Consider the following 26,006-nt stretch of genomic DNA (forward strand, 5'->3'; position numbering starts at 1 on the left):
TTGTTAACTGTTATTTCTGAAGCCCTGTTACTCTATAAACTTCATGAAGATACTCTACATGTGTTTATTTCTAAACACTCTATGACTTTGTTAACTGTTATTTCTGAAGCCCTGTTACTCTATAAACTTTATGAAGATAGAGCTCTACAGGTGTTTATTTCTAAACACTGTGACTTTGTTAACTGTTATTTCTGAAGCCCTGTTACTCTATAAACTTTATGAAGATAAGCTCTACAGGTGTTTATTTCTAAACACTATGATGACTTTGTTAACTGTTATTTCTGAAGCCCTGTTACTCTATAAACTTTATGAAGATAAGCTCTACACGTGTTTATTTCTAAACACTGTGACTTTGTTAACTGTTATTTCTGAAGCCCTGTTACTCTATAAACATTATGAAGATAAGCTCTACACGTGTTTATTTCTAAACACTGTGACTTTGTTAACTGTTATTTCTGAAGCCCTGTTACTTTATAAACATTATGAAGATAAGCTCTCACACGTGTTTATTTCTAAACACTGTGACTTTGTTAACTGTTATTTCTGGAAGCCCTGTTACTCTATAAACATTATGAAGATAAGCTCTACACGTGTTTATTTCTAAACACTGTGACTTTGTTAACTGTTATTTCTGAAGCCCTGTTACTCTATAAACTTTATGAAGAGAAGCTCTACACACGTGTTTATTTCTAAACACTGTGCTACTTTGTTAACTGTTATTTCTGAAGCCCTGTTACTCTATAAACTTTATGAAGATAAGCTCTACACGTGTTTATTTCTAAACACTGTGACTTTGTTAACTGTTATTTCTGAAGCCCTGTTACTCTATAAACTTTATGAAGATAAGCTCTACAGGTGTTTATTTCTAAACACTGTGACTTTGTTAACTGTTATTTCTGAAGCCCTGTTACTCTATAAACTTTATGAAGATATTTCCATGTTTATTTCTAAACACTGTACTATGTTAACTGTTATTTCTGAAGCTCTGTTACTCTATAAACTTATGAAGATAAGCTTCACACGTGTTTATTTCTAAACACTGTTACTTTGTTAACTGTTATTTCTGAAGCCCTGTTACTCTATAAACTTTATAGATAAGCTCTACACGGGTTTATTTCTAAACACTGTTACTATGTTAACTGTTATTTCTGAAGCTCTGTTACTCTATAAACTTTATGAAGATAAGCTCTACACGTGTTTATTTCTAAACACTGTGACTTTGTTAACTGTTATTTCTGAAGCCCTGTTACTCTATAAACTTTATGAAGAAGCTCAATACTGTTCTAAACACTGTGACTTTGTTAACTGTTATTTCTGAAGCCCTGCTCTATAAACTTTATGAAGATAAGCTCTACACTGTTTATTTCTAAACACTGTGACTTTGTTAACTGTTATTTCTGAAGCCCTGTTACTCTATAAACTTTATGAAGATAAGCTCTACACAGGTGTTTATTTCTAAACACTGTGACTTTGTTAACTGTTATTTCTGAAGCCCTGTTACTCTATAAACTTTATGAAGAAAGATATCTACACGTGTTTATTTCTAAACACTTGACTCTTTGTTGACTGTTATTTCTGAAGCCCTGTTACTCTATATAAACTTTATGAAGATAGCTCCTACACGTGTTTATTTCTAAACACTGTGACTTTGTTAACTGTTATTTCTGAAGCTCCTGTTACTCTATAAACTTTATGAAGATAGCTCTACACGTGTTTATTTCTAAACACTGTGACTTTGTTAACTGACTGTTATTTCTGAAGCCTCTGTTACTCTATAAACTTTATGAAGATATAATTCTCTACACGTGTTTATTTCTAAACACTGTGACTTTGTTGACTGTTATTTCTGAAGCCTCTACTCTATAAACTTTATGAAGGATAGCCTCTACACGTGTTTATTTCTAAACACTGTGACTTTGTTAACTGTTATTTCTGAAGCCCTGTTACTCTATAAACTTTATGAAGATATTTCTACACGTGTTTATTTCTAAACACTGTGACTTTGTTAACTGTTATTTCTGAAGCCCTGTTACTCTATAAACTTTATGAAGATAGCTCTACACGTGTTTATTTCTAAACACTGTGACTTTGTTAACTGTTATTTCTGAAGCTCTGTTACTCTATAAACTATGAAGATCAAGCTCTACACGTGTTTATTTCTAAACACTGTGACTTTGTTGACTGTTATTTCTGAAGCTCTGTTACTCTATAAACTTTATGAAGATCAGCTCTACACGGTTTTATTTCTAAACACTGTGACTTTGTTATTGACTGTTATTTCTGAAGCCCCTGTTACTCTATAAACTTTATAGAGATATATTCTACACGTGTTTATTTCTAAACACTGTGACTTTGTTAACTGTTATTTCTGAAGCCCTGTTACTCTATAAACTTTAGGAAGCTAAGCTACACGTGTTTATTTCTAAACACTGTTACTTTGTTGACTGTTATTTCTGAAGCCCTGTTACTCTATAAACATTTATGAAGATAAGCTCTACACGTGTTTATTTCTAAACACTGTGACTTTGTTAACTGTTATTTCTGAAGCCCTGTTACTCTATAAACTTTATGAAGATCAGCTCATTCATCAGAAAGTCTTAAATGTTGTTATTGTTAACTTTAGAGATTAAGCTCCTGTATTTTATAAACCTTTAGGAAGATAGCTCTACACGTGTTTAAACAACACTGTGACTTTGTTAACTGTTATTTCTGTTACTCTATAAACTTTATGAAGATAGCTCTACACGTGTTTATTTCTAAACCTTCTTTGGACGTTTTTCTGAAGTTTCTCCTGTTATCTCTATAAACTTGAAGAAAGAAGCACGTGTTTATTTCAACACAGCTGAACTGTTATTCTGAAGCTTTCTATAAACCTTATGAAGATAGCTCTACGTGAAACACTGTTACACTATAACAGTTAACATATATTTCTGAAGCCCTGTTACTCTATAAACTTTAAAGATAATACTACACGTGTTTACTAAACACTGTGACTTTGTTAACTGTTATTTCTGAAGCCCTGTTACTCTATAAACTTTATGAAGATCACTTTCACACGTGTTTATTTCTAAACACTGTGACTTTGTTAACTGTTATTTCTGAAGCCCTGTTACTCTATAAACTTTATGAAGATCAGCTCTATACGTGTTTATTTCTAAACACTGTTACTTTGTTAACTGTTACTTCTAGCTCTGTTACTCTATAAACTTTATGAAGAGAAGCTCTACACGTGTTTATTTCTAAACACTGTTACTTTGTTAACTGTTATTTCTGAAGCCCTGTTACTCTATAAACTTTATGAAGATAGCTCTACACGTGTTTATTTCTAAACACTGTTACTATGTTAACTGTTATTTCTGAAGCCCTGTTACTCTATAAACTTTATGAAGATCAGCTCTACACGTGTTTATTTCTAAACGCTGTTACTACATTATTGTTTGAAGAAAAGCTGTGCACGTGGTTTGTTTTAAAACTAAAGCTACTACATTAAGTGTTTTAAGAAGACAGCTCTCTCTAGATACGCTGTGCACGTGTTTGTTTCTAAGGCTCTGTTTCTACGTTAGCTGTTTTAAGACAAGCTCTGCATGTATTTATTTGTGAAGCCCTGTTACTACTTTTACTCTGTAATGACAAGCTCTGAACGTGTTTATTTCTAAAGCTCTGTTACTTTGTTAACTGTCTCAAGACAATCTGTGAATATTTTAATGTCTATCTAGTATCACCTGTGTTACTGTAACTCACTAACTCACTCAAACGAATCTGTTGACGTCTGGTACAAATGTTCATTGTTTCAACAGGAGTATTTCGTCAACAACGCCAAGCTTCTAGAAGACAGAGACTATAATGTGGATGACGGTAAACAGAAACTTTATATAATCGATGAAGTTTTAGAGCCTTATAGATCAACAGAAAATCTTCCGCCTGATGCCTGGGAGCTTCTCAGCAATCCAAGTCTTTATAACATAAGGGAAGAACTGAGGTCAGTTTTTGTTTCTCTTAATAGCATTTTGTAGAATACATTGAATGCGTGTTTTATCAGTTTTACATTATCCATAGTCTAAATATTTTAATCAATCCGAATAGTGAATGTATATGTATAGAGAGATATATATGCCAGCTATGTATTTTGAAACAGTTTGTATTGTGTATGCTGGTTATGTATTTTATTCTGAGGTACATTTTTTTCAGTCATTTTATGGTTAACTACGGTTACCTTCATTGTAACAAATCTCCATCAGTTGGATAATGTTATGTAGAGAACATGTTCTTATCATGGTAAGTATGATTACCATGAAATGTGTATACATTACTAACCACCATCAGTTGGATAATGTTATGTAGAGAACATGTTCTTATCATGGTAAAGTATGATTACCATGAAATGTGTATACATTATAACTAACCACCATCAGTTGGATAATGTTACATAGAGAAACATGTTCTTACCATGGTAAAGTATGATTACCATGAAATGTGTATACATTATAACTAACCACCATCAGTTGGATAATGTTATGTAGATAACATGTTCTACCATGGTAAAGTATGATTACCATGAAATGTGTGTACATTATAACTAACCACCATCAGTTGGATAATGTTATGTAGATAACATGTTCTTATCATGGTAAAGTATGATTACCATGAAATGTGTGTACATTATAACTAACCACCATCAGTTGGATAATGTTATGTAGATAACATGTTCTTACCATGGTAAAGTATGATTACCATGAAATGTGTATACATTCTAACTAACCACCATCAGTTGGATAATGTTACATAGAGAACATGTTCTTATCATGGTAAAGTATGATTACCATGAAATGTGTGTACATTATAAATAACCACCATCAGTTGGATAATGTTATGTAGAGAACATGTTCTTATTATGGTAAAGTATGATTACCATGAAATGTGTGTACATTATAAACTAACCACCATCAGTTGATAATGTTATGTAGATAACATGTTCTTATCATGGTAAAGTATGATTACCATGAAATGTGTGTACATTATAACTAACCACCATCAGTTGGATAATGTTATGTAGATAACATGTTCTTACCATGGTAAAGTATGATTACCATGAAATGTGTATACATTATAACTAACCACCATCAGTTGGATAATGTTACATAGAGAACATGTTCTTATCATGGTAAAGTATGATTACCATGAAATGTGTGTACATTATAAATAACCACCATCAGTTGGATAATGTTATGTAGAGAACATGTTCTTATTATGGTAAAGTATGATTACCATGAAATGTGTGTACATTATAACTAACCACCATCAGTTGGATAATGTTATGTAGAGAACATGTTCTTATCATGGTAAAGTATGATTACCATGAAATGTGTATACATTATAACTAACCACCATCAGTTGATAATGTTACATAGAGAACATGTTCTTATCATGGTAAAGTATGATTACCATGAAAGTGTGTACATTATAACTAACCACCATCAGTTGGATAATGTTACATAGAGAACATGTTCTTATCATGGTAAAGTATGATTACCATGAAATGTGTGTACATTATAACTAACCACCATCAGTTGGATAATGTTATGTAGAGAACATGTTCTTATCATGGTAAAGTATGATTACCATGAAAGTGTGTACATTATAACTAACCACCAACAGTTGGATAATGTTATGTAGAGAACATGTTCTTATCATGGTAAAGTATACATGGCAACATGTTACATTAATTAAATTATAACCAATGATGGCAGAAAATTACTGAGACATCTGATAATGAAATAGAAAATACAAAGTGGTAATTATAATAACGTACAGTAAGTTATATAAGAACGTATTATTAGGTATATAAGAACATGTTATTTTAATAAATTAGCACAAGAACATACAATGAGGTAAGATAAGAACGTACAATTAGGTATATAAGAACGTACAGTAAGCGCATAAGAACATACAATGAGATATATAAGAACGTAGAATAAGGTGCACAAGAACACAATGAGTTATATGATCTCGCAATAATATGGTATATAAGAACATATATTATAAAGCATATGTAAGAACATACAATGACAGTATATAAGAACGTACAATAAGGCATCTTGATATCATACAATAAGGTATATAATAACATATAATACAGTATATAAGAACATACAATAAGGTATATAAGAACATAAAGCCAAGGTATGAAGAACTGACAATAAGTTATATAGAACATTACAATATATAAGAACGTACAATAAGGTATTATTTGATATCGTACAATAAGGTATATAATAATATATAATAAAGTATATAAGAACATACAATACAGGTATATAAGAACACAATAAGGTATTTGATATCAGGCCAATATATATAATAATATATAATAAAGTATATAAGAACATACAATAAGGTATATAAGAACGTACATATAATCATATTTGATATCGCACAATAAGGTATATAATAATATATAATAAGGTATATAAGAACACGCAACAAGGTATATAAGAACATAAAGCAAGTTATGAAGAACTGACAATAAGTTATATTAGAACATACAATAAAGTATATAAGAACGTACAATAAGGTATTTTTGATCATGTAACAATAAGTGTATATAATAATATATAATAAAGTATATAAGAACATACAATGAGATATATAAGAACGTACAATAAGGTATTTTTTGCAACCTTGAGTAAGGTAAAAGAACATACAATGAGATATATATAAAGACGTACATTAGAGATATGCACAAGAACATACAATGAGATATATAAGAAGAACGTAGAATAAGGTATAAGAACATACAATAAGTTATTTGATATCGTACAATAAGGTATATAAGAACATACAATAAAGTATATAAGAACGTACAATAAGGTATTTTGGAACCTTGAGTAAGGTATAAAGAACATATAATAAGGTATATATACGAGCATACAATAAGGTATGTAAGATCGTTCAATAAGGTATATAAGGACATAAACAATGTACATAAGAACGTACAATAAGGAATATAAAACGTTCAATTTACTCGTATTCTGAACCTGTGATTATAATATTCAGTGCAATGGCTTCACGTGTGAGAAAAGAAGAACAAGTCGATACTTTTACCAAAGTTGGGAACCACACTTATTTCATTCCAATTGGCGAAGAAAATGGCCCAACTGGAAGCAGGATCAGAGATGTTGACAGTAACGTAAGTATAGTTTTGCAACAAGCATCTCACTCTATCGGTTCATGTAACGGAATATTTATGTGATGTATTTCTATGCCATAAATATTTAAATATATGCTATATCATTACAAGACAATAAATGTGTTTAAAATATATGTTGAACAAAGTGATGATATTATAAAATTAACGAACAAACTCAATATCTAGTATTCTATCAGTTCGACAAACACTCATGAAAGTAAAATTAGTGGTTAAATATCTAGTATTCTATCAGTTCGACAAACACTCATGAAAGTAAACTTAGTGGTTAAATATCTAGTATTCTATCAGTTCGATAAACACTCATGAAAGTAAACTTAGTGGTTAAATATCTAGTATTCTATCAGTTCGATAAACACTCATGAAAGTAAACTTAGTGGTTAAATATCTAGTATTCTATCAGTTCGATAAACACTCATGAAAGTAAACTCAGTGGTTAAATATCTAGTATTCTGTCAGTTCGATAAACACTCATGAAAGTAAACTTAGTGGTTAAATATCTAGTATTCTATCAGTTTGATAAACACTCATGAAAGTAAACTTAGTGGTTAAATATCTAGTATTCTATCAGTTCGATAAACACTCATGAAAGTAAACTTAGTGGTTAAATATCTAGTATTCTATCAGTTTGATAAACACTCATGAAAGTAAACTTAGTGGTTAAATATCTAGTATTCTATCAGTTCGATAAACACTCATGAAAGTAAACTTAGTGGTTAAATATCTAGTATTCTATCAGTTCGATAAACACTCATGAAAGTAAACTCAGTGGTTAAATATCTAGTATTCTGTCAGTTCGATAAACACTCATGAAAGTAGACTTAGTGGTTAAATATCTAGTATTCTATCAGTTTGATAAACACTCATGAAAGTAAACTTAGTGGTTAAATATCTAGTATTCTATCAGTTCGATAAACACTCATGAAAGTAAACTTAGTGGTTAAATATCTAGTATTCTATCAGTTTGATAAACACTCATGAAAGTAAACTTAGTGGTTAAATATCTAGTATTCTATCAGTTCGATAAACACTCATGAAAAGTAAACGTAGTGGTTAAATATTTAGTATTCTATCAGTTCGATAAACACTCATGAAAGTAAACTTAGTGGTTAAATATTTAGTATTCTATCAGTTCGATAAACACTCATGAAAGTAAACTTAGTGGTTAAATATCTAGTATTCTATCAATTCGATAAACACTCATGAAAGTAAACTTAGTGGTTAAATATCTAGTATGCTATCAATTCGATAAACACTCATGAAAGTAAACTTTGTGGTTAAATATCTAGTATCCTATCAGTTCGATAAACACTCATGAAAGTAAACTTTGTGGTTAAATATCTAGTATCCTATCAGTTCGATAAACACTCATGAAAGTAAACTTAGTGGTTAAATGTCTAGTATTCTATCAGTTCGATAAACACTCATGAAAGTAAACTTAGTGGTTAAATATCTAGTATGCTATCAATTCGATAAACACTCATGAAAGTAAACTTAGTGGTTAAATATCTAGTATGTTATCAATTCGATAAACACTCATGAAAGTAAACTTTGTGGTTAAATATCTAGTATCCTATCAGTTCAATAAACACTCATGAAAGTAAACTTAGTGGTTAAATATCTAGTATTCTATCAGTTTGATAAACACTCATGAAAGTAAACTTAATGGTTAAATTTCTAGTATTTCATCAGTTCGATAAACTTAGTGGTTAAATATCCAGTATTCTATCAATTCGACAAACACTCATGAAGGTAAACTTGGGTGCTAATTTTCTATCTGCTTGTTAGTTGTACGTTATATATATAAAGTGTCTCTCAAGTAAATAAAGTTTTCTACTCATTTGACAGGTGATCAAGGGTCACGTGATTTCCCATTATGTTCTCTTCACTAGAACAGCAGGGAACGAAGGTTACATTTCCAACAACCCTCGTGTTGAAATTAAGTTTGTCAATCAGAGTAATTCATTTGACAGTGAAACAAGTATGTATTTATTTGGTGATCACCTTTGAACTCACATTTTGTGACGTCATTTTCTGTATGTATGATGGTCATTCAGAAGAAAATATGGTTTTTTCTTCACTTTTATTGGCTAAGGTAACTGTAATAAACTATAACTAATAAACTAAACACACTATTTTAAACTTTCACTAACCAGACATCGCTGAACTGCCTTGAAATTCTTCAGATGTATTATGGAAAGATAAGTGTAGTGTGACCAACCGAATTGTGGATAGGACTTTTCAGAACATTAATTATCTGGATGTAACTATCAACAGTCTGAGTATGTTGTCATCTTAGACTACGAGTTGTCTCTGTGTGTTGTCCTTCTGGACTGTCAATTGTCTGGGTGTGTTGTCCTTGTAGACTATTAGTTATCTAGATGTGTTATCCTTCCAGACTATCAGTTGTCTGGATGTGTTGTTAACCCAGGCTATCAACTGTCTGGGTGTGTTGTCATCCCGAACTATGAGTTATCTCTGTGTGTTGTCATCTCAGACTATGAGTTATCTAGATGTGTTATCCTTCTAGACTATCAGTTGTGTGGATGTGTTGTAATTCCAGATTATCAACTGTTTGAGTATGTTGTCATCCCGAACTATGAGTTATCTCTGTGTGTTTCCTTGTAGACTATTAGTTATCTAGATGTGTTATCCTTCTTGACTATCAGTTGTGTGGATGTGTTGTAATTCCAGATTATCAACTGTTTGAGTGTGTTGTCATCCCGAACTATGAGTTATCTCTGTGTGTTGTCCTTGTAGACTATTAGTTATCTAGATGTGTTATCCTTCTAGACTATCAGTTGTGTGGATGTGTTGTAATTCCAGATTATCAACTGTTTGAGTATGTTGTCATCCCGAACTATGAGTTATCTCTGTGTGTTGTCATCTCAGACTATGAGTTATCTAGATGCGTTATCCTTCTAGACTATCAGTTGTGTGGATGTGTTGTAATTCCAGATTATCAACTGTTTGAGTGTGTTGTCATCCCGAACTATGAGTTATCTCTGTGTGTTGTCCTTGTAGACTATTAGTTATCTAGATGTGTTATCCTTCCAGACTATCAGTTGTGTGAATGTGTTGTAATTCCAGATTATCAACTGTTTGAGTGTGTTGTCATCCCGAACTATGAGTTATCTCTGTGTGTTGTCCTTGTAGACTATTAGTTATCTAGATGTGTTATCCTTCTAGACTATCAGTTGTGTGGATGTGTTGTAATTCCAGATTATCAACTGTTTGAGTATGTTGTCATCCCGAACTATGAGTTATCTCTGTGTGTTGTCCTTGTAGACTATGAGTTATCTAGATGCGTTATCCTTCTAGACTATCAGTTGTGTGGATGTGTTGTAATTCCAGATTATCAACTGTTTGAGTGTGTTGTCATCCCGAACTATAAGTTATCTCTGTGTGTTGTCCTGTAGACTATTAGTTATCTAGATGTGTTATCCTTCCAGACTATCAGTTGTGTGGATGTGTTGTAATTCCAGATTATCAACTGTTTGAGTGTGTTGTCATCCCGAACTATGAGTTATCTCTGTGTGTTGTCCTTGTAGACTATTAGTTATCTAGATGTGTTATCCTTCTAGACTATCAGTTGTGTGGATGTGTTGTAATTCCAGATTATCAACTGTTTGTGTGTGTTGTCATCCCGAACTATGAGTTATCTCTGTGTGTTGTCCTTGTAGACTATTAGTTATCTAGATGTGTTATCCTTCTTGACTATCAGTTGTGTGGATGTGTTGTAATTCCAGATTATCAACTGTTTGAGTATGTTGTCATCCCGAACTACGAGTTATCTCTGTGTGTTGTCATCTCAGACTATGAGTTATCTAGATGTGTTATCCTTCTAGACTATTAGTTGTCTCTGGGTGTTGTCCTCACAGAGTTCCCAAAACATAAAGTGTGAAAATACGTGATTTTGTATTTTACAGTCGTTGTCATTAGACGATATAGTTGAAGTGGTACATTCCTAAAAGATCATGATAATGAATCATTGTTATAAGAATACCCCATCTCCTTCAAAATAACTGTTTCTTTTACTTGTTTAACTTATACAATTTTCCATTCTGAACAACTATCTAACATGCAGAATGTTTCTTTCTGTGTATTTATTTACATTTTGTACTGGGCAATCGTGTAACTATTATTACATTGGTTTATATCTCATGTTTCCTGTTTTGTTTGTAAAACTTGTCGTAATTTCTGTATGTAGAAAAGAAATTTGTCCATAAAGTAATTTTTTTTATTCAATGATATAATACAGTTAATATTTTCAGTAATTCAACATTACTTATTGTCAGTTTTCGTAAGAAGCAACACGTTCCAGGAAAACCAAGCTCACCATAAAGGAGTTGTTTTGTCTAAGATCGTTCGAGCTAATATTCCACTAAGGAATGGTGTGGTCCATCTGATCGAGCATCCGCTAATGATCATAGACATTAGCGTATGGGACTTTATCCAGAGCAAAGGGGACAAAAAACTGTCGTAAGAATTACAATAATTCAGTTTTGTGTTGAGTAAGACATTTTGAAATTCAAATTGAGCTTCATTTTCTGTATGAACTTCAGAAATCACTAAACACTAAGAATACAAACTTCAGGATACAAAGGTTAGTATAGATGTCAACTTTAGAACGGAAGGGTTGGTATAAATTTAGACATTAGGATAGATAGGTTAGAATAAATCTAAACTTTAGAATACAGAGGTTTTGTACGGATGAGCACACCTTTAGATCTAGATATTTATTATACCATTCTCAGTAGCTTTCAGTTTTATCAATAACTATATATATCTGTGATTCACTCAACACTGTGAATCTATCCAGTGTGAAGATAATATAGTAGACGAACATGGTATATAAAGGTTATCTTGTAGTATTCGAGTTATACCGAGTTTATGAAAATCTATTGATATATTTTAGGTAAGTTAATTTATTCAGAATTTACATTTCAGACATATATATATATAATTATTTATTTGAATTGAAATATAAATTTTTGCATCTAATTCGATAACGGTTTTCAACAATTAAAGATGATTTCAAATGAACGTAATTAATATGTTTAACTAATTGTTTAAACAGAATGGTATATAGTTCTCGTATTACATTGAGTTTCATTAAGTAATTTTGGTCACGTGATTGCAGGGAATACATGCAATTGGTTAAGGAAGCATCACCGGATTTTGATTTCAATATCCGTAACGCTGTAGAAAAGACAGTTTTTGTGCCCACAAACGAAGCTATCCAAGAGGTGGAACCAGAGAAACTGGAAATGTTGAAAGCAAACAAAACTGAACTGACCAACGTATGTTACAGTTTAAAACGATATTTAGATTAATACCTATTGAATTTAAGTCCATGTGTGGATGGTGTCGAAAATAGTTTGTTGATGGTGTCAATAATAGCTTATTGGCGATTTCAATAACAGCTTGTTGGTGATTTCAATAATAGCTTGTTGGTGATTTAAATAATAGATTGTTGGGGATTTAAATAATAGCTTGTTGATGGTGTCAATAACAGATTGTTGATTATATCAAGAATAGCTTGTCGATGGTGTGAACAACAGATTGTTTATTATGTCAATAATAGATTATTGATTATATCAAAATAGCTTGTCGATGGTGTGAATAACAGATTGTTTATTATGTCAATAATAGATTATTGATTATATCAAAATAGCTTGTCGATGGTGTGAATAACAGATTGTTTATTATGTAAATAATAGATTGTTGATTATATCAAAATAGCTTGTCGATGGTGTGAATAACAGATTGTTTATTATGTCAATAATAGATTGTTGATTATATCAAAATAGCTTGTCGATGGTGTGAATAACAGATTGTTTATTATGTCAATAATAGATTGTTGATTATATCAAAATAGCTTGTCGATGGTGTGAATAACAGATTGTTTATTATGTCAATAATAGATTGTTGATTATATCAAAATAGCTTGTCGATGGTGTGAATAACAGATTGTTTATTATGTCAATAATAGATTGTTGATTATATCAAAATAACTTGTCGATGGTGTGAATAACAGATTGTTTATTATGTCAATAATAGATTATTGATTATGTCAAAATAGCTTGTCGATGGTGTGAATAACAGATTGTTTATTATGTCAATAATAGATTGTTGATTATATCAAAATAGCTTGTCGATGGTGTGAATAGCAGATTGTTTATTATGTCAATAATAGATTATTGATTATATCAAAATAGCTTGTCGATGGTGTGAATAACAGATTGTTTATTATGTCAATAATAGATTGTTGATTATATCAAGAATAGCTAGTTGATGGTGTTAGTAATATCTTGTCAATCATAGATTGTTAATAGTTTTAATAATAAATTGTTAATGGTGTTACTAATAGATTGTTAATAGGTCATGTAAAATTCATTTGATATATTGATAGTTACATTTCGTGTAACAGTACAGAAATGGGTTAGTAACATGACAAAGATTCTGTGTTAGTGAACAATAACCATGTTTACTGCTTAATTTAATGTAGCTGCTCCGGTTACACATGACTCAGAAGGCTATCTCCACTGATGACGTGTGGCGGCACGGGCGACATTACGAGATTATCACTGCTGACAACCAACGTACGATGTACTTCCGAGCTGTCGGGAACTACAAGAATAAGTGTATACCCGCTTACATTTGTTATCGTAATAAGAGAAATTAACACGTATATAAAAATATTAGTGAATAACTTACGTCCCACGTTGTATAACTGTTAGGATTATAAAGAAATATTACTCATACTGTTGAAGGTGCAATCTATCATCAAGCAGACAAGTTGGAATCGGTGTTAAAGTGTTAATTTTAACGGGTCCTTGTGGGGTAACTCTAAATCATGGAGTTAGAGAAATAAAACTTACGGTTCGATTCCCTGTAGTGACACATCAGGTAGCCTCTGACTTTAATATAATCCAAACTCACGAGGTGTGAAAGAAGCTTATGTAATTATAGGTTGAATTACCCGTCCTCTGGACAAAAGTTATGTAAATTCATGATTAATGAAAGGTTATCATAGAATAAGAAACGATGCTTCCTTTATTATATTTACATAGATAAGTAGTTACGTGGACATACAACTGAGAGTATTATTATAGTTATATATATAAATATTTACATGTTTATACAACGGACAGTATTATTATATTTACATAGATAAGTAGTTACGTGGACATACAACTGAGAGTATTATTCTAGTTATATAGATAAATATTTACATGTTTATACAACGGACAGTATTATTATATTTACATAGATAAGTAGTTACGTGGACATACAACTGAGAGTATTATTATAGTTATATATATAAATATTTACATGTTTATACAACAGACAGTATTATTATATTTCCATAGATAAGTAGTTACGTGGACATACAACTGAGAGTATTATTCTAGTTATATAGATAAATATTTACATGTTTGTACAACAGACAGTATTATTATATATAGATTCAATTTTTTGATCATCAGTGATTTTTTATATGAATGACAAATACAGTAAAAACCACATTAGAGGCGAAAATATTAAGATTGAATAAAACGTTATTCGATCTTCAAGTTCTCACACATTTCTATTTAAACAAGGATAATGTCCAGGCTACTGTACGGAGAGTATTAATCATCCATACTTAAATAAAACGTATAAATATATGTTGATTACTGTTGACTATACTTTAATAACAGTATGTACACAGTGACACAATTACTGTTGACTGTACTTTAATTACAGAATGTACACAGTGACACAATTACTGTTGACTATACTTTAATAATAGTATGTACACAGTGACACAATTACTGTTGACTATACTTTAATAACAGTATGTACACAGTGACACAATTACTGTTGACTATACTTTAATAATAGTATGTACACAGTGACACAATTACTGTTGACTATACTTTAATAACAGTATGTACACAGTGACACAATTACTGTTGACTATACTTTAATAACAGTATGTACACAGTGACACAATTACTGTTGACTATACTTTAATAACAGTATGTACACAGTGACACAATTACTGTTGACTATACTTTAATAACAGTATGTACACAGTGACACAATTACTGTTGAGTATACTTTAATAACAGTATGTACACAGTGACACAATTATTGTTGACTATACTTTAATAACAGTATGTACACAGTGACACAATTACTGTTGACTATACTTTAATAACAGTATGTACACAGTGACACAATTACTGTTGACTATACTTTAATAACAGTATGTACACAGTGACACAATTACTGTTGACTATACTTTAATAACAGTATGTACACAGTGACACAATTACTGTTGACTATACTTTAATAACAGCATGTACACAGTGACACAATTACTGTTAATGTTATATAAACAATCACGCAATTACTATTGACTATACTTTAATAGTGTTATTTATTTAAACAATCATACGATTACTATTGACTACATTTTAATAACAGTATATAAACAATCATACGATTACTATTAACTATAATTTAATAATGTTGTATAAAGAATCACACAAATTGTTGAACATACTTTAATAACGTTATTTAAACAATCATACGATTACTACTGACTATAGTTTAATAACGTTGTATAAACAGTCACACGATTACTACTGTCTATAGTTTAATAACGTTGTATAAACAATCATACGATTACTACTGACTATAGTTTAATAACGTTGTATAAACAATCACACGATTACTACTGACTATAGTTTAATAACGTTGTATAAACAATCACACGATTACTACTGACTATAGTTTAATAACGTTGTATAAACAATCACACGATTACTACTGAGTATAGTTTAATAACGTTGTATAAACAATCATACGATTACTACTGAGTATAGTTTAATAACGTTGTATAAACAATCGCACGATTACTACTGACTATAGTTTAATAACGTTGTATAAACAATCATACGATTACTACTGACTATAGTTTAATAATGTTGTATAAACAATCACACGATTACTACTGACTATAGTTTAATAACGTTGTATAAACAATCACACGATTACTACTGACTCTAGTTTAATAACGTTGTATAAACAATCACACGATTACTACTGACTATAGTTTAATAACGTTGTATAAACAATCATACGATTACTACTGACTATAGTTTAATAACGTCGTATAAACAATCATACGATTACTACTGATTATAGTTTAATAACGTTGTATAAACAGTCACACGATTACTACTGACTATAGTTTAATAACGTTGTATAAACAATCACACGATTACTACTGACTCTAGTTTAATAACGTTGTATAAACAATCATACAATTACTACTGACTATAGTTTAATAACGTCGTATAAACAATCATACGATTACTACTGATTATAGTTTAATAACGTTGTATAAACAGTCACACGATTACTACTGACTCTAGTTTAATAACGTTGTATAAACAATCACACGATTACTACTGACTCTAGTTTAATAACGTTGTATAAACAATCACACGATTACTACTGACTATAGTTTAATAACGTTGTATAAACAATCACACGATTACTACTGACTATAGTTTAATAACGTTGTATAAACAATCACACGATTACTACTGACTATAGTTTAATAACGTTATGTAAACAATCACTCGATTACTATTGACTATGCTTTAATTATTGTTTTTAAAAAATAATACGATTTTTATTTACCATACTTTACTATACATTATACAAGGTCCGTCTCCCCTTGGCATAGCGCATATCTGCTTACTTTCGACATTAAAAGTTGATTTTTGATACCCGTGGTTGACATAACACAGATAGCCTATTTCGTAGCTTTGTGCTTAAGTTCAAATTCAACCACTTTTAAGATATAAAATTATTCAGTACAATATTTCAAACGTGATTAATATTTTTTAAAGTATTATCTAAACATTACTTCAAAATAAACTGTAATTTTATTTGTGTCATCAAAAAGAATTGAAAAGAAACTCATGTAATATCCATGAATTATGTTACGTTAGTATAAGTCGCAATGAAAGAAATATTAATGTTATTTGGTAGTTAATATATTTATCATATCCATCCTGGTATATTTTACTGTGCACGATTCAAAGATTTAGTGTCTATCTTTTAAAATTTCATTATACTGCTCTTTGTTTATGATATACCAGATAAAATTAAGAATGAATTAGACAAAATAAAACAATACTTCATCAACATCAATAAGTTTCCTCCACAAACCGTAGAAAACATTATACGCACACACCTAGGCAGAAAGCAAAATCAACCAACAAAAGTAAATATATCTCATGAATCAAAAAAAATCACAAAACCATATACTGCTGTATTCCATATATTCCTGACATCAGCAGACAAATAACCAACATTTGGCAAACACTAGTAACAAAATATGACATTCCAGTTAATACCAAATTTATTCAAAAACCAGGCACAAAACTGAGGTCTATACTATGTAAAAACTACACTGACAAACACCACACCAACATTATTTATAAAATACAATGTGATAACTGCCACGACTTCTATATTGGAGAAACAAGTAAAAATGGAAACCAGATTCAAAGAACATAAAAGTCACCTTCACACGTTTTCGAACAATGCGAATCAAATAAACACAATATAACCATAGAAAACACTCAAATTCTAAATAAAGGAACAAACATAAACAAACGCAAAATTAAAGAAGCCTTACTTATACAACAACTCAAGCCCAAAATACACCAATACAAGGGAACACCTTTATACCTCTATTTAAATATATATATTCAGAACATCTAACCACGCCCTCTACATTCCTACACTCAGTTACACAACCCCTTCAAACATGTGGTCAGCTATTGATCAGTTACCTTTCTTTGTGAACCTAACGATGACCGAAGAAGGTTGAAACGTTGTTCGCTCCTCTACATAAACAAATTTTCTCAACCCAAACGAGCCGTTCTCACATATAGCATGTTTCACTGTTGTGAAGGTGTGAGTTTCCCACTGTAATGGTTTACGTTTTACTGTCTTTAAGTTTTAATTTATCAACTATAACAGTTTAACAATATTTTCCACTGTTCTGAATGTGTGAGTTGCCCACTCTAACATATTAAGTTTCAATATCTTACAGTATTAATCTGTGAACTCTATCAGTCTAACACTATCTTTTACTGTTTTGAATGTGTGAGTTGCCCACTCTAACATATTAAGTTTCATTGTCTTACAGTATTAATCTGTGAACTCTATTAGTCTAACACTATTTTTTACTGTTTTGAAGGTGTGAGTTGCCCACTCTAACATATTAAGTTTCAATGTCTTACAGTATTAATCTGTGAACTCTATTAGTCTAACACTATTTTTTACTGTTTTGAAGGTGTGAGTTGCCCACTCTAACATATTAAGTTTCAATGTCTTACAGTATTAATCTGTGAACTCTATTAGTCTAACACTATTTTTTACTGTTTTGAAGGTGTGAGTTGCCCACTCTAACATATTAAGTTTCAATATCTTACAGTATTAATCTGTGAACTCTATCAGTCTAACACTATTTTTTACTGTTTTGAAGGTGTGAGTTGCCCACTCTAACATATTAAGTTTCAATGTCTTACAGTATTAATCTGTGAACTCTATTAGTCTAACACTATTTTTTATTGTTTTGAAGGTCTGAGTTGCCCACTCTAACATATTAAGTTTCATTGTCTTACAGTATTAATCTGTGAACTCTATCAGTCTGACACTATTTTTTACTTATTTCAAGGTGTGAGTTGCCCACTCTAACATATTAAGTTTCATTGTCTTACAGTATTAATCTGTGAACTCTATCAGTCTAACACTATTTTTTACTGTTTTGAAGGTGTGAGTTGCCCACTCTAACATATTAAGTTTCATTGTCTTACAGTATTAATCTGTGAACTCTATCAGTCTAACACTATTTTTTACTGTTTTGAATGTGTGAGTTGCCCACTCTAACATATTAAGTTTCAATGTCTTACAGTATTAATCTGTGAACTCTATTAGTCTAACACTATTTTTTATTGTTTTGAAGGTCTGAGTTGCCCACTCTAACATATTAAGTTTCATTGTCTTACAGTATTAATCTGTGAACTCTATCAGTCTGACACTATTTTTTACTTATTTCAAGGTGTGAGTTGCCCACTCTAACATATTAAGTTTCACTGTCTTACAGTATTAATCTGTGAACTCTATCAGTCTAACACTATTTTTTACTGTTTTGAAGGTGTGAGTTGCCCACTCTAACATATTAAGTTTCATTGTCTTACAGTATTAATCTGTGAACTCTATCAGTCTAACACTATTTTTTACTGTTCTGAATGTGTGAGTTGCCCACTCTAACATATTAAGTTTCACTGTCTTACAGTATTAATCTGTGAACTCTATCAGTCTAACACTATTTTTTACTGTTTTCAAGGTGCGAGTTGCCCACTCTAACATATTAAGTTTTATTGTCTTACAGTATTAATCTGTGAACTCTATCAGTCTAACACTATTTTTTACTGTTTTGAAGGTGTGAGTTGCTCACTCTACCATATTAAGTTTCATTGTCTTACAGTATTAATTTTTCAATTCTAATATACTACTACTATTTTTCACTTTTCTAAAGGTGTGAGATGTCCACTCTATCAGACGAACTCTCTCAGTTTCATTGTTATAAAAGTGTGATATTTTCCTAAGATTTCTTGATATATATTATCTGGAAAAGACTTTCGTTTTTATTTATTTTGTTTCAGCTTTAACAGTAGAAGCTGGCGGGGTGAACGCTACTGTTGTAGAAGCTGACATTGGTGCAACAAATGGTATAATTCATGTCATCGACCGGGTGTTGGGCCTACCTTATCAGACAATAATGGAGAAATTGTCAAGTGATCCAGATTTACGGTTTGGTTTGATAATTATGTTTTAAATGATATTAATTAAATATTATTAATATGAGTTCAAACATGAATTGAAAAATATTATTGTGCTGTTAGTACGTGGCTGTTAGTTTGTGTGATTTTAGAAAGAGTCCACCTCGAGGCTGTTAATAGGTGTAATTTTGTGTTGGTTCCTATTCGACATACTTATTTTCTTTATTATGTCTGTTGCGTTCGTTCACATTGGAAAAGCTTACCTTTCGTATTGTATTTGATGTGATGGTTCCTGTTCCACATACTTACCTTCCCTTGTTTTGTGTGATTTATACGTTCGTATTGGAGAAACTTACCTTCCTTACTATGTATGATGTGTTGGTTACTATTAGACAAACTTATCTTCCTTACTATGTATGATGTGTTGGTTACTATTAGACAAACTTATCTTCCTTACTATGTATGATGTGTTGGTTACTATTAGACAAATCTTCCTTATTATGTATGATGTGTTGGTTACTATTGGACAAACTTATCTTCCTTATTATGTATGATGTTGGTTACTATTGGACAAACTTATCTTCCTTATTATATATGATGTGTTGGTTACTATTGGAAAACTTATCTTCCTTATTATGTGTGATGTGTTGGTTACTATTGGACAAATTTATCTTCCTTATTATATATGATGTTGGTTACTATTGGACAAATTTATCTTCCTTACTATGTATGATGTGTTTGTTACTATTGGGCAAACTTATCTTCCTTACTATGTATGATGTGTTTGTTACTATTGGACAAACTTATCTTCCTTACTATGTATGATGTGTTGGTTACTATTGGATAAACTTATCTTCCTTACTATGTATGATGTGTTGGTTACTATTGGACAAACTTATCTTCCTTATTATGTATGATGTGTTGGTTACTATTAGACAAACTTATCTTTCTTATTATGTATGATGTGTTGGTTACTATTGGACAAATTTATCTTCCTTACTATGTATGATGTGTTGGTTACTATTGGATGTATGATGTGTTGGTTACTATTGGATAAACTTATCTTCCTTATTATGTATGATGTGTTGGTTACTATTAGACAAACTTATCTTCCTTATTATGTATGATGTGTTGGTTACTATTGGACAAATTTATCTTCCTTATTATGTATGATGTGTTGGTTACTATTGGATAAACTTATCTTCCTTATTATGTCTGATGTGTTGGTTACTATTGGACAAACTTATCTTCCTTATTATGTATGATGTGTTGGTTACTATTGGACAAACTTATCTTCCTTATTATGTATGATGAGTTGGTTACTATTGGACAAATTTATCTTCCTTATTATATATGATGTGTTGGTTACTATTGGATAAACTTATCTTCCTTATTATGTATGATGTGTTTGTTACTATTGGACAAACTTATCTTCCTTACTATGTATGATGTGTTTGTTACTATTAGACAAACTTATCTTCCTTACTATGTATGATGTGTTGGTTACTATTGGATAAACTTATCTTCCTTATTATGTATGATGTGTTGGTTACTATTGGACAAACTTATCTTTCTTATTATGTATGATGTGTTGGTTACTATTGGACAAACTTATCTTCCTTACTATGTATGATGTGTTGGTTACTATTGGATAAACTTATCTTCCTTACTATGTATGATGTGTTGGTTACTATTGGACAAACTTATCTTCCTTATTATGTATGATGTGTTGGTTACTATTGGACAAATTTGTCTTCCTTACTGTGTATGATGTGTTGGTTACTATTGGATAAACTTATCTTCCTTACTATGTATGATGTGTTGGTTACTATTGGATAAACTTATCTTCCTTACTATGTATGATGTGTTGGTTACTATTGGATAAACTTATCTTCCTTATTATGTATGATGTGTTGGTTACTATTAGACAAGCTTATCTTCCTTATTATGTCTGACGTGTTGGTTACTATTGGACAAATTTATCTTCCTTATTATGTATGATGTGTTGGTTACTATTGGATAAACTTATCTTCCTTACTATGTATGATGTGTTGGTTACTATTGGACAAACTTATCTTCCTTATTATGTATGATGTGTTGGTTACTATTGGACAAACTTATCTTCCTTATTATGTCTGATGTGTTGGTTACTATTGGACAAACTTATCTTCCTTATTATGTCTGATGTGTTGGTTACTATTGGACAAACTTATCTTCCTTATTATGTATGATGTGTTGGTTACTATTGGACAAACTTATCTTCCTTATTATGTATGATGTGTTGGTTACTATTGGACAAACTTATCTTCCTTATTATGTATGATGTGTTGGTTACTATTGGATAAACTTATCTTCCTTATTATGTATGATGTGTTTGTTACTATTGGACAAACTTATCTTCCTTACTATGTATGATGTGTTTGTTACTATTGGACAAACTTATCTTCCTTACTATGTATGATGTGTTGGTTACTATTGGATAAACTTATCTTCCTTATTATGTATGATGTGTTGGTTACTATTGGACAAACTTATCTTTCTTATTATGTATGATGTGTTGGTTACTATTGGACAAACTTATCTTCCTTACTATGTATGATGTGTTGGTTACTATTGGACAAACTTATCTTCCTTACTATGTATGATGTGTTGGTTACTATTGGACAAACTTATCTTCCTTACTATGTATGATGTGTTGGTTACTATTGGACAAACTTACCTTCCTTATTATGTGTGATGTGTTGGTTACTATTGGACAAACTTATCTTCCTTATTATGTATGATGTGTTGGTTACTATTGGACAAACTTATCTTCCTTATTATGTATGATGTGTTGGTTACTATTGGACAAACTTATCTTCCTTATTATGTATGATGTGTTGGTTACTATTGGACAAACTTATCTTCCTTATTATGTCTGATGTTGGTTCCTATTGAACAAACTTATCTTCCTTATTATGTGTGATGTGTTGGTTACTATTGGACGAACTTATCTTTCTTATTATGTGTGATGTGTTGGTTACTATTGGACAAACTTATCTTCCTTACTATGTATGATGTGTTGGTTACTATTGGACAAACTTATCTTCCTTACTATGTCTGATGTGTTGGTTACTATTGGATAAACTTTCTTCCTTATCATGTGTGATGTGTTGGTTCCTATTGAACAAACTTATCTTCCTTACTATTTATGATGTGTTGGTTACTATTGGACGAACTTACCTTCTTAATATGTGTGATGTGTTGGTTACTATTGGACAAACTTATCTTCCTTATTATGTATGATGTGTTTGTTACTATTGGACAAACTTATCTTCCTTATTATTTATGATGTGTTGGTTACTATTGGACAAACTTATCTTCCTTATTATGTCTGATGTGTTGGTTACTATTGGACAAACTTATCTTCCTTATTATGTGTGATGTGTTGGTTCTATTGGACAAACTTATCTTCCTTATTATGTGTGATGTGTTGGTTCCTATTGGACGAACTTACCTTTCTTAATATGTGTGATGTGTTGGTTTCTATTGGATAAACTTTCATTCCCTTATCATGTGTGATATGTTCGTTCCTATAGAACAAATTTATCTTCCTTATTATGTATGATGTGTTTGTTACTATTGGACAAACTTATCTTCCTTATTATGTATGATGTGTTGGTTCCTATTGAACAAACTTATCTTCCTTACTATTTATGATGTGTTGGTTACTATTGGACGAACTTACCTTTCTTAATATGTGTGATGTGTTGGTTACTATTGGATAAACTTATCTTCCTTATGTATGTATGTGTTTGTTACTATTGGACAAACTTATCTTCCTTATTATGTATGATGTGTTTTTACTATTGGACAAACTTATCTTCCTTACTATGTATGATGTGTTGGTTACTATTGGACAAACTTATCTTCCTTACTATGTATGATGTGTTGGTTACTATTGGACAAACTTATCTTCCTTACTATGTCTGACGTGTTGGTTACTATTGGACAAACTTATCTTCCTTACTATGTATGATGTGTTGGTTACTATTGGACAAACTTATCTTCCTTACTATGTATGATGTGTTGGTTACTATTGGACAAACTTATCTTCCTTATTATTTATGATGTGTTGGTTACTATTGGACAAACTTATCTTCCTTACTATGTATGATGTGTTGGTTACTATTAGACAAACTTATCTTCCTTACTATGTATGATGTGTTGGTTACTATTGGACAAACTTATCTTCCTTATTATGTATGATGTTTTGGTTACTATTGGACAAACTTATCTTCCTTATTATGTATGATGTGTTGGTTACTATTGGACAAACTTATCTTTCTTATTATGTATGATGTGTTGGTTACTATTAGACAAACTTATCTTCCTTATTATGTATGATGTGTTGGTTACTATTGGACAAACTTATCTTTCTTAATATGTATGATGTGTTTGTTACTATTGGGCAAACTTATCTTCCTTACTATTTATGATGTGTTGGTTACTATTGGACAAACTTATCTTTCTTATTATGTGTGATGTGTTGGTTCTATTGGACGAACTTATCTTCTTATTATGTGTGATGTGTTGGTTCTATTGGACGAACTTACCTTTCTTATTATGTGTGATGTGTTGGTTACTATTGGACGAACTTATCTTTCTTAATATGTGTGATGTGTTGGTTACTATTGGACAAATCTTCTTATCTTGACAAACTTATCTTCCTGATATGTATGATGTTCCTATTGAACAAACTTATCTTCCTTACTATTTATGATGTGTTGGTTACTATTGGACGAACTTACCTTTCTTAATATGTGTGATGTGTTGGTTACTATTGGACAAACTTATCTTCCTTATTATGTATGATGTGTTTGTTACTATTGGACAAACTTATCTTCCTTATTATATATGATGTGTTTTTTACTATTGGACAAACTTATCTTCCTTATTATTTATGATGTGTTGGTTACTATTGAACAAACTTATCTTCCTTATTATGTCTGATGTGTTGGTTACTATTGGACAAACTTATCTTCCTTACTATGTATGATGTGTTGGTTACTATTGGACAAACTTATCTTCCTTACTATTTATGATGTGTTGGTTACTATTGGACAAACTTATCTTCCTTATTATGTGTGATGTGTTGGTTCGTATTGGACGAACTTACCTTTCTTATTATTTGTGATGTGTTGGTTACTATTGGATAAACTTATCTTTCTTATTATGTGTGATGTGTGGTTCCTATTGGACGAACTTACCTTCTTATTATTTGTGATGTGTTGGTTACTATTGGACAAACTTATCTTCCTTATTATGTATGATGTGTTTTTTACTATTGGACAAACTTATCTTCCTTACTATGTATGATGTGTTGGTTACTATTGGACAAACTTATCTTCCTTATTATGTCTGATGTGTTGGTTACTATTAGACAAACTTATCTTTCTTATTATGTATGATGTGTTGGTTACTATTAGACAAACTTATCTTCCTTGCTATGTCTGACGTGTTGGTTACTATTGGACAAACTTATCTTTCTTAATATGTATGATGTGTTTGTTACTATTGGGCAAACTTATCTTCCTTATTATGTATGATGTGTTGGTTACTATTAGACAAACTTATCTTCCTTATTATGTATGATGTGTTGGTTCCTATTGAACAAACTTATCTTCCTTATATGTCTGACGTGTTGGTTACTATTGGACAAACTTATCTTTCTTATTATGTCTGACGTGTTGGTTACTATTGGACAAACTTATCTTTTTTATTATGTATGATGTGTTTGTTACTATTGGGCAAACTTATCTTCCTTACTATGTATGATGTGTTGGTTACTATTGGACAAACTTATCTTCCTTACTATGTATGATGTGTTGGTTACTATTGAACAAACTTATCTTCCTTACTATGTATGATGTGTTTGTTACTATTGGGCAAACTTATCT

At 30.9% G+C, this 26,006-nt stretch overlaps 1 protein-coding gene across 1 annotated transcript in view; it reads left to right on the plus strand.

Moving 5' to 3' along the window:
• The window catches only part of LOC143242336 (fasciclin-1-like), an 81,080-nt gene that overhangs the window by 8,442 nt on the left and 46,632 nt on the right, over window positions 1–26,006 (plus strand). The window contains exons 2-8 of the mRNA XM_076485696.1: window positions 3,798–3,979; window positions 7,054–7,186; window positions 9,053–9,185; window positions 11,503–11,686; window positions 12,348–12,507; window positions 13,716–13,851; window positions 19,951–20,098. Of these exons, the coding sequence (XP_076341811.1) occupies window positions 3,798–3,979; window positions 7,054–7,186; window positions 9,053–9,185; window positions 11,503–11,686; window positions 12,348–12,507; window positions 13,716–13,851; window positions 19,951–20,098 (1,076 nt within the window). The remainder of the gene's footprint in view (window positions 1–3,797; window positions 3,980–7,053; window positions 7,187–9,052; window positions 9,186–11,502; window positions 11,687–12,347; window positions 12,508–13,715; window positions 13,852–19,950; window positions 20,099–26,006) is intronic.

The sequence above is a fragment of the Tachypleus tridentatus genome, unplaced genomic scaffold (assembly GCF_004210375.1).
Source record: "Tachypleus tridentatus isolate NWPU-2018 unplaced genomic scaffold, ASM421037v1 Hic_cluster_2, whole genome shotgun sequence".
In the NCBI taxonomy this organism is placed as follows: Eukaryota; Metazoa; Arthropoda; class Merostomata; order Xiphosura; family Limulidae; genus Tachypleus; species Tachypleus tridentatus.